The sequence below is a fragment of the Eulemur rufifrons genome, chromosome 15 (genome assembly GCF_041146395.1).
Source record: "Eulemur rufifrons isolate Redbay chromosome 15, OSU_ERuf_1, whole genome shotgun sequence".
NCBI classification, from domain to species: Eukaryota; Metazoa; Chordata; class Mammalia; order Primates; family Lemuridae; genus Eulemur; species Eulemur rufifrons.
Genome location: NC_090997.1, coordinates 101,708,656 through 101,719,628, shown reverse-complemented (window position 1 = coordinate 101,719,628; position 10,973 = coordinate 101,708,656). Strand labels below are relative to the sequence as shown.

Genomic DNA, 10,973 nt, shown 5'->3' with positions numbered 1-10,973 from the left:
TCGTTATGTTTGCACTATACCACACAATACATACTGTACCGATGGTTTAAAGCCTGTGTGGGTTTTCTTTTTTTCTTTTTTTGCAATGGAATTCTATATTCAAAGGAAGATGACTCCAGAATCCTAATATATAAAATATAAAATAAAAAATTTTAAATATATTAATATAGTCCAGCTCTGCCTGTTGATGTTTCAGAAAGGAGAAGGGGGTTGATATGTTGACGGCTGGCTCCCGTGAGCTTTCTTCCTACTTCCAAAGGAAACTAACCGGCTTCTGATGGTGGTTATGTCTCAAGGGAGGGACCATGTCTGGGTTCTTTTTGGTTCCACAACAGTGGCCCGCATGCAGCGGTGCTGATCAATGTCTGGTACTGGTGGACAAGAGCAGATGGTGAGTGGGAGGGGAAAAGCACCCAAATAGGATAGCAAAAACAAAAAAAAAGCACCTGAGATTACCAACTTAGAAAATAAAACAATGTTTACGCAGATAATAACACAACTCCTCACTCACACATCCCACCTATGACATTAATCAGGGCCTTCACCTATGGGCTGCATGTCATCTTTTCCACTCCTAGTAGTTTATAGATTTTTTTTTTTTACTTTGAAGTAGGAGAGAAAAAATAAAAAAAGACCCATAGCTGCCCTAAAAGGAAGGAGGAAGCGAGAGCTCTCCAGCGTCTGGCTGGCTGGCTGTGTGACAGCCCATGATGTTCTTTCCGGTCTCGGTAACATTCTGAATTTCCACCTGCCCACCTCTCCAGCTTATAATGCTCAGCACGTGAAATTAGAGCAGTTCAGTCTCCTCTATCTCCCAGTGGACGAGTAGGAGCAGAGTGTCATGCTGTTTCTCCCATTTTCCACAGTTCCCCGGAGGTAAAAGAACTCTGGCTAGAGACTCTCCGAGGGTAAGTACTATAAATTAAATTAACATAACTAGAAATTATAAACTGCCTGGCAAATCATGGGTCATTAAAGTCAGAGGCAACAGAAAACAGCTACACCATGGAAGAACACAGAAAGCTTTGCTTCAGGGTGAAGCCTGCGCTCTTCTGGTGTAGGAATTCAATAAATGTCATCTTTGTTTTATGTTTACTATAAGTAGCATCCTGGGAATATGTTTTTTCCTTTTTGGGTTAGATGAAAAAAATCCATGCAAAGCACTTAATAACTGTCACATAGTGAGCATGCCAAAAAAGTGTTAGTTGTTATTATAATTGATATTCAGATTCTTGAGGGGAATGTAATAAATTAGCAACAAATTTTGGAACGGTAACGATATCCGGCTTTAATAATTTAGAAGTAAATGTATTCAGACGCTGTTCTTAATTGCATAAGACATCTGGTAACGTAGAACGGACTTTAAATGAAAACTTTTCTATCTAATAGTTTCAAGCTCTGTGTTTTGGCAACGTGGGACTGAAAGTGGCCAACTTACGATGTGTGTAGCCCTTCACTCTTTCCCACATGGTTTGTTGTAGACGGAGCCAGAGCCGCGCGGGAGTGGGAGTCATCCCTGGACAGCCAGCCCCGACGCTGATGAAGTTAATAAGCAACCACAATGCTGTACGTGCCTCTCTTCTATTTATTAATTCATATTTCCTAGAGGCAAGAGCCAAAAGATATTTACTTCCTTTTATTTTTTCTCTTTTAGTCAAAAACACTAAATTCCGGTGATATGGAGACACTAATCGAATGTCAATCAGAGGTAAGAAAACAATTTTAAAATGTTTTATCTGCACTGTGAGAATATTGAAAAATTTCTGTTTTAATGTGATGATATTTGGATTGTTTAATTATCAGAGTAGAAAATTATCATAAATATAGTAAATTGAACACATTAATTTGGATCTATATGACAATTATAACTATAACATTGATTCTAGAAGCTAGGAAAAAATCAGTGCATGCTATCGACTTAATTTTTAATATGCATGAATCATTATAGGTGTATTTTGTGGGGAAAGACTGGGTAGTTTTCTTCCGTCATTATTTTAAAATAAAATAAATATATTTTTAGGGTGACATCAAGGAACATCCCCTGTTGGCATCATGTGAGAGTGAAGATAGCATTTGCCAGTTCATTGGTGAGTTTGAAAACACACTGATCTTTTATGTAAGTGCTAACAAGCAGTGTTCTTGGTTTGCAAAACCACAGAGCTTTTACTCTACTAGGAATTTTTTTGTACAAGTGTTCTGTTAAAGACCGCAGAACATTAACCCCTAAATGGCAGGCACGCTCCAACTCACTAGAGCAGCAAGTGCTCAGAGGGGAAAGACCCTCCCCGCAGCCAATCCCGCAGCTCTGCCGAGGGTTTTTAGTGGGGTTAAATCTCCTGGCCATTTATATTTTGACAATTAAAGCATGTACACGTTTGAAAGACACACAGTGCCTTTTCTGTTTTCTTCCTTCTCTAACGGAGAGCGCATCCAAAAGCCCATCAGCAATTGTTGCTGATCTCAAATCCTGAAAAACTCACCACTCGTTCTTAATTTTTTTCATAGTGCACTTCATTATAACATAACCCTGACCCAGTTCTCCTGAACTGTAAGGACAAGCCACTTCTCTCTCATTGTTCTTCCACTTGCCAGTGTAAAATGTATAACAACATACTCCAACATATTTAGAAAACATAGCCTTTATAATTAGGAAAAAAACAGAAGGCAAGAAAGGAAGAAAGGAAAAGAAAAGAAAGAAGGAAATTTTAAGAGGCAATACTCATTGCACACACATCTTCTGGATTTAGGAAGAATAGAGTATCTTGGTGGCATTCTACTGATAATTCCCAATCTCCAGGTCTAGGTTCAGGGCCTCATGAAGCAATGTGTTTGCCCTGTCCTAAAGCAGCAACTTGGGAAACCCAGGTGACTGCAGACGGACCCGGTGATGTCGCTCCCTCTAGTGGCTGCAGAGGGTTAATGGCCAGCCCTGCTAAGCGCCCTCAAAAGGATCTTGAGCAAGTCACTTCCTCTCCTTATGTTTCGTTTTCTTCACTAGTCGAAGGAGGAAATTAAAATGATCTATTTCATATCAGAAATGTCCTCTATGGTTATTAAGGCCAATAGGTTAAGATGGTTGTTTACGACCTGCACAGTTAGGTTTTGCTAATTTTTTGCAGCAAAAAGCGGATAAAGGGTGAAAACAGGAAAGGTGGAGACTTTGAGGAACCTTGGTGTTGATGTTTAGGGGTGGTTGCCCTGGTAACAGTGCGGTTGTTTTTTCAGTTGGTTTCTCTAGATTAAGATTCACGCCTTTTTGCTTTCTTGGGTTTTCAAAATTATGTCCCCCACATAGCATACCATGGATGACATAATGTGGCCAACAATACCCATTTTCTCACCTGGATCTTTGCTTATGAATATTGTAATCTGATTTTCCTCTTTGCTTTGTTTTCTTGGCTGTAGAAGTTAAGAAGAGGAAGAAGGTGCTGTCCTGGCCCTTTCTCATGAGAAGGCTCTCCCCTTCGTCAGATTTCTCTGGGGCTTTGGAGCCAGAATTGAAAGCATCACTATTTGATCAGCCCTTGTCAATTATCTGCGGTGAAAACGACACACTCCCCAGGCCCATTCAGGTAGGTGCACATCTCCTCGTGAACCTACGTCAGTTTCCCGTTGGATGTGAAAATCCTTGGGAAACCTGCATGTCATTCTCCTACCAGACTTTCAGGGGCTGATCTTTCATGTCTTCCGCTCTGGGAGATGATGTTCCTGCACACGAGTGCAGTCGGAGTATCCACTGACCTTCCAGAACCTGCTTGAGTTTGCCAGTGAGCTCAAAGTGAAGGTCCTCGGTTCCTCCGACTTTGAGGGATTAGGAATGCTGACGATTTGTAGCTTCTGAAAAGTCAACAGGCAGAGACGCAGTATAGAGCATATGATCAGAAATCCAAGGTTTTTATGCAAGTATGAGGAAGGAGGGAGGCCCGAATCATTCCCGAATGTGTAAAATTAGAGCTTCCACAATATTCCTCCTCGAGAGAAACAGCAGGGTCGGGAGAGACAGTTGACAGCAATTGGACTGAAAGCAAAATATGACATCAGTACTCTTCTTGAGACCATTTTAGTGCAGCAGAGAAGAGAACTAACTTATAGGATCAGTATATTTTATAGCAAGTAAAGTTAGAGATTATTCATGTACGTTATTTTAATTCTCTTTCTGCAACCTAAACATAGATTTTTGTGTATTAGTAGCAGCAAAGTGTGTGTCTTCAAAAAAAGGGTAACAGTTGCTTGTTCCTACACCTGTTTGCTGTAGGATATTCTCACTATCCTGTGCCTCAAAGGCCCCTCCACTGAAGGGATATTCAGGAAAGCGGCCAACGAGAAGGCCCGCAAGGAGCTGAAGGAGGAGCTCAACTGCGGAGGCGCCGTGGACCTGGAGCGGCTCCCTGTGCACCTGCTGGCTGTGGTCTTTAAGGTGAGCGCCACGCCGGTGCCACACAACCTGCCTGGCTCCGACACTCATTCTCAGGAAACAAGACATGGGTTCTTCTCCCTACAAGGCAAACTACACTGATCTTGCAGTTTAATTTTTTTTAGTTAATCCCTTTATTTATATATGTAAGAACCTCTGTTTCTGTGACCCCAGATTCTACCAAAAAGTGATGCATTAAGTTCCCGCAAAATGTTGAGGAGAAAGGGTAATTTGATTGTCCCGTGGCAGAGTCCACACCCCTAAATCCAGTGGCCCTTCAGAAGGCGCCCAGTGGGGATGGTGCCTCTTACTCTGCCTGTTGTCAGGAAGTTGCTGGGAGTCAACGAGCGCTGGAGAGAGGTTTCCCTGGATCCGTCAGATGCAGGGGTGCAGGCAGTGAGGGGGTAAGCGTAGATCCCGAGGAGGAACAGAGGTCAGGTGGAAGTGGGGACACAGCACACTTAGAGCACGACAGACCGACCGTCTGCCTCTCATCCGCAGGACTTCCTCAGGAGCGTCCCCCGGAAGCTCCTTTCAAGTGACCTCTTTGAGGAGTGGATGGGCGCCCTGGAGACGCAGGACGAGGAGGAGAGAATCGAGGCCCTGAAACAGTAAGTCCTCAAAGTGACGCCAGGAGGCAAGGCCCGCGTGGCCTCTGCCTTTTGATTCTTTGCATAACTGCTGAAGTGCTTCGTGATTCCCGTTTCATGAAAACTGTAACATTTAGGGAATCTGAGCGGAATTGCTCATCCCCAGCCAGCACGAAAACCAGGGCTTGCCCTGGACGTGTGAAAGAAACGGCGTTAGCCAAATGAACTATTTCTTCAAAAAGCTGAAAGTAGACTTCAATACTCAAAAATCCCAAGAGGTTAGGGCGTCTAAAAATATGAGAAGTTCAAACAAATATGAGATAAAGTTCTATCTGAAAGCTATAACACAGGCCAACCAGCAAAGCGGAGGAACTTGGGGTCATCTTTAACCTACATTGATGGGTGTCGTGCAAGGCGACAATTCTCCCACGGAACATTCCTTACTGTAGTAGGGCAATCTGGAAGGTATTGTTTTGTTCATAAAATTCCATAGCATATTTCATATTCTTATAATTAACCAAAATGAAAACCATATAAAAACAAATTCCAGTGAGAGTAAAAATAACTACATATATAATGGAAAGTGTGACCCATTAGCAACTAGAGAATTCTAGACACTTAGCTTAAAATGCTAGCACTTCTGCCACATCCTATAACAGTCTATCTATATATTACAATGGTCACACATGGCTAAGTATTTTCAATGAGATATTTATAGAACTGAAGACGTTAGACTGTCCCAAAATGAAAATCCTAAGATTATCACAGTAAGATTCTACTTGGACATAAAACTCTCCTATAACAATACCTTGTTCTGAGAAATGAAAATGATCTATGTATTGGAGTCATCATTTCATTTTTTGAAAAAGTGAGACTTTAAAAAGTCTATTATTGTTTGTAACAATGTTGCTGTTCAAGCATTGCCTTATTGTGAACATGCCCTTATAAACTGATTTATTCTCCATAAAAATTTCTCAGAATAGCATAAAAATGTGTCATTTTCATTTGGTGGTTTCGGTTCAAAAAAAAGGCAAGAAAACCAGTCTAACAGTGTTAGAAACAGAAAGAAATGCCACATGACCAAATGATTACTCAACAAAGTGATTTTCAAAATGCAAAGGCAAACTATGGTGTTTAATGTAGGCTTGGCTTCATAATTTAAGATCTGTATAAATAATTAAGGGCTTTGTTACTGATATCCCAATTGTAAAGGCTGGTTTCTTAAGTCCCCGAGACCTTGTGGTTAACCAGTCTCATTCTGTGTCAGTTGCCACTGGAAGTGTCTGAATGGACATTTCACAATATTACTTGTGAAAATGCACCTTCCTCATTTTAAAGGAAGTCTGGTTTAGGCAGAAACTTTCAACTTGCCACACCAAAACCAGAGAGAAGAACATTTAGCCTTTTTTAAAACTAATGTCCCTCAACTTTTTTCCAGGGTTGCAAATAAGCTCCCGCGGCCCAATCTGCTGCTGCTGAAGCACCTGGTGTACGTTCTGTACCTGATCAGCAAGAACTCCGAGGTCAGCAAGATGGACTCCAGCAACCTGGCAATCTGCATCGGACCCAACATGCTCACCCTGGAGAATGACCAAAACTTGTCATTTGAAGCCCAGAAAGACTTGAACAATAAGGTTTGTTCTGCTTACTTATGAGAAATTCCCAACTTACGATCTCACCATCTGTTTGCAAAAGCCACGCAGAGAAAACTTTCTGAATTTCTCCCACAGACTCAAAATCACAATAAAAATATAAAATGTAGAATGCTTTTGTCATAGTTCCACTCTCTTATGCATTTGTTGAAACTGAACAAATCTATGTCCATCTGTCATCCTATGAAACAGAAGATAAGTGCTATAGTTTTACCATCACCATCTCCCAGTATAGAAAATCCACCCCCTTTTTTTTCCTTTTGTGTATCGCACTCTATCAGTCCAACTGTCAATTTGGGAAACTACTTACTTAAGTAAAAAATTTAAGTAAAAGTTTTTTAAGTTCTTAAACAAAAAATGCATGTCTTAAAAACACCAAATAATATCTAACTTTACTGTACCTGATTGTTATCAAATTTCTGTATGCTCTTTTCAAACACACAAAAAAATCTCTAATTGTCACTTTGGCACCTCCCTAATAGGTGCCCCCCACTTTGTCCCCATTCTTTCCCTGTTCCCTAAAAAAAAAAAAAAAAAAAAAAAGTCCTGAAGCTAAAAACCTGCTTATTTTTCCCCACAGGTTAAGACATTGGTAGAATTCCTCATCGATAACTGCTTTGAAATATTTGGGGAGAACATTCCAGTGCATTCCAGTATCACCTCTGATGACTCCCTAGAACACACTGACAGCTCAGGTACAGAACATGCTTCAGTTGATTGTGATTGTGGGAAAGGCTCGTGCCAGTCGGCCCATCCATGCCTGTAATACAAAAGGCACTTTTGAAGCGGCAGTTACCTTTACAAATCACCAAGTCAGACTATACTCAAGTCTGTAAGGAGTCGCTAGACGTGAAAACCTTGCTGTTGAGTTTTCTTGCAATACCTCCTCAAACTGCAGGTACTCTTTCAGCTTCAGTCTGGAACTTTCTCCCTTTCTATTCTAATCACACATAACACTAAATAAATTCAAAAATCACAGTTTTACTAAGTAACCTTTAGCTATGGCTTTGGGGTAAGAAAGTTTTGTTTCTGCATAATGGAATATGAGTCCGTTAAAATGTAAATGGGCCCAATAAAAGAGCCATCCAAAGGATCAATTTTAAAATTTAAGGTTAATACATTTTCAGTGAAATACTATCTTCTCTTTCCTCTCTCCCTCCTCCCTCCCTCCCTCCCTCTTTCTCTCCGTCCTCCCTCCTTCACACATTCCCTTTTCTCATCTTTCTTCTCATCACAAAATAAATTTGGAAAAAAAATTTTTAATGTGGTAAATTTCTTTCATATCAAGCCCCGAAGTAGTTCCACCAGATTACCTAGTGCCATAATTGGAATGAGTAGGGTGAACTGTAGTAAAGTTTATTTCTATAAGAACCTGAACAAAAAGTGCAACTGTTCCTTAACTTCCCTCAGACACGTCAACCCTGCAGAATGACTCAGCCTATGACAGCAACGACCCCGATGTGGAATCCAACAGCAGCAGCGCCATCAACTCTCCCGGCGGGCAGCCTCAGGGGCCCACTGCCCTGGCCGCCGGCCTGGACGACAGGGGGCCGTGGGACGCCCGTGAGTCAAGGCCGGAGCCCATCGCAAGCACGGTGGCTAGGCTGAAAGGCCGCCTCGGCCAGCCGGACAGGAGGCACTCGGAGCCCAGCATGCCGTCCTCACAAGAGTGCCACCGGCACCAGACAACAAACCAAAGCCTAACAAAAAGTGAGGATGCCCTCCCCACGCCCCACGCAGGCTCTCTCCTGGAGAGTGAGGACGCCGAAGACCCATTTCCAGAGGAGGTCTTCCCTGCAGGGCACGGCAAAACCAAGAGGCCGGTGGACCTGAAGATCAAGAACTTGACCCAGGGCTTGGCGTTACCACGGGGGCTGGTCCCCAAAGCCTTCTCCAGTGGTTCCCTGGACAGGTGCTCTGACAGCTCGCCCGTGGCTTCTCCTTCCAGCCCCAAAAGAAATTTCTTCACCAGGCATCAGTCTTTCTCCACAAAGACTGAAAAAAGCAAACCCAACAGAGAAATTAAAAAACACTCCATGTCATTCTCCTTTGCCTCTCACAAAAAAGTGCTGACCAAAACCCCCAGCTCTGGGAAATCCCAGGTCTTCACCAGAGACCAAGTCACAAAGGGCTCTAGGAAAGAAAGCCAGCTGGCTGGCCGTGTCGTCCAGGATGATGGGTCTGAAACCCACAGCCCCACTGTTCTGGGCTGCAGCTCGAGGTCCTGCACGCTCTGGGTGGACGACGTGTTCCAGCTGGCCGAGCTGGGGGGCCCTGGGAGCCCGCCCTCTTATGAAGAGGCCATCCGGTGCCAGGTGTGGGAGCCCACCGCCTATGGCAGCCAGACCGTGGGCAGCATGAGGGCAAGACTGTTCAGCCAGGACCCCTTCCTGCCACCTCTTCTCCCGTCTCCCCACGGAGAGGACTCCAAAGACCGATGCAGCGGAGAGCCCCTTGCTGGGCACAGACTGTCTCCCCTGACCCAGCACTGGGCACAGAGCAGGACTGTCAGTGCTTCTGTGGAAACTCTGAGGCACGTGGCTGTCCCAGGGAGACCTGAGCTGCACCGGCTGAGGACGGTGTCAGAGACTATGCAGAAGAATAAGAGGGACTATCTAACGCGACGCTGTAGCCAGCCCATCTTTGAGGCTGACCAACTGCAATACGCGAAAGAATCCTATATTTAGGGAGGGAGGACATGCTCCGTGCTATAGCTTGTGGTGTCTCTGTAAAGATACGGCTGTATAAAGAACTGCTTTTAGATTCCTTTTTGAAAGGTCATGAATAAGCTCCTTTAGAAAGTGCTGTAGAGCCCTCCTCGGTGAGGACAGCCAAACCATGGCGATGGCGCATCAGGCAGTGTCTGTGTGTACGTGGATTTGTGCAATATTTGTGCAATATGTAACAAATGTATAAAATGTATTATAGACCTGGTGTTAGGTGCAAAGAATGTCTGCATAAATCCCTGCATACTTTTTTTTTTTTTTTTTGAAGTAAAGTCCACTGCTGTGCTCTGCCTCCTGGGGTACTTTGCTTTTTAAATGTTGCCTCATATGTCATGTCAATTTTTGCATTTTCCACAAACTCCATTTAGGGAGAAATGTTTAAATCGCTGGTGTACGTTTACTCCACTGAGCAGCCTTGTGATAACTAATCACCATGGTAAAAGAAAGAAACAGACTGCCAGGAATAGGGTTCAGTGTTTGGAGTTATCCAAGGCATTACAAACTCCAGTAAAAGAAGAGGCCATAGTGAAAATTATGAAAAATACTTAAGCATGACCTTTCAATCATCTGATTAAATTGGGTAGATTAGTGAAAATGCATTACATCAGTATAAACTCATTTATAGCACTTTGAGTTTCTTTGTAGTTCAGTGGTGTCTTATCCAATAGTGTGGAGGTAAATGATTTTATATACATTGGGGGTCTTATGTAAAACTTCAATGTAATTTCACTACAATAAATTGCCTTCCTTATTTGAAAGTAAAAATGTTCATTCTTTACAGAAATATTACCTTCTTTCTCTCAATTTAATAGAAATCCACCAAGAAAATCATTCACACATTGGTTCATTCAAGAAGCACTTATTGAATATGTAGTCACTATTCCAGACCAACAGTCAAGACTGGAGATCTTGTATTTAGGAAGAGATGGTACCTATTCTCTGGAAGTTTGCAAAACCATAAAAAAGTACCCACTTTATGCCATTTTTTCAGCAAGCAGTCAGTCACAAGCCAAAAAAATTTAGTATGCAAACACAGGGTAATATAATAAATGTAATATTTCTCATTTCTAGCAAATTAAATTTTTTCAGTACTTTTATATATTTCATTTTTATGATGTTCAGTTTACTTATTAGCAAACATAGTGATAAAATGTAATATATTAGAACTTTACTGCTCAATGATTAAGATATTTATCCAGTATCTTAGAGATACCACACTTCAATTTTCCTTATTTTATCAACTTTTTTTTATAAAACACTGTCCATGCTTTTGATTTGTTTTAGAAATATTTTTGTGTTGGCTAGCTACCAGATGTTGAAGACTTATTCTTTCCAGAGATGATTTATTAGTAATGTTGTACAAAGTTAATATTATAAACCAGAGTTCTCAAGGAAGCATGCTCAGGCCTAATATTAAAAATACTGGCCGGGCACGGTGCCTCACACCTGTAATCCCAGCATTTTAAGAGGCCGAGGTGTGAGGGTCACTTGAGGCCAGGAGTTCAAGACCAACCTGGGCAACACAGCAAGACTCTGTCTCTACAAAAATAAAAAACATTAACCAGGCATGGTGGAGCACACCTGTAGTCCT

At 42.2% G+C, this 10,973-nt stretch overlaps 1 protein-coding gene across 2 annotated transcripts; it reads left to right on the top strand.

Moving 5' to 3' along the window:
• The first annotated feature begins 797 nt into the window (after positions 1 to 797).
• On the top strand, positions 798 to 9,410 carry TAGAP (T cell activation RhoGTPase activating protein). Of its 2 annotated transcripts, XM_069488325.1 has the most exons (9): positions 1,528 to 1,566; positions 1,655 to 1,708; positions 2,021 to 2,087; positions 3,406 to 3,572; positions 4,256 to 4,417; positions 4,916 to 5,025; positions 6,443 to 6,638; positions 7,237 to 7,351; positions 8,067 to 9,410. In XM_069488325.1, the coding sequence occupies exons 1-9, from the start codon at positions 1,540 to 1,542 to the stop codon at positions 9,341 to 9,343; spliced, it is 2,175 nt and encodes a 724-aa protein (XP_069344426.1). In that variant the 5' UTR covers positions 1,528 to 1,539; the 3' UTR covers positions 9,344 to 9,410. The 2 variants fall into 2 exon arrangements, with proteins under 2 accessions (XP_069344427.1, XP_069344426.1); XM_069488326.1 differs by lacking the exons at positions 7,237 to 7,351; positions 8,067 to 9,410 and adding an exon at positions 798 to 908 and having other exon boundaries at positions 1,482 to 1,566; positions 6,443 to 6,837.
• The last annotated feature ends 1,563 nt before the right edge of the window (positions 9,411 to 10,973 follow it).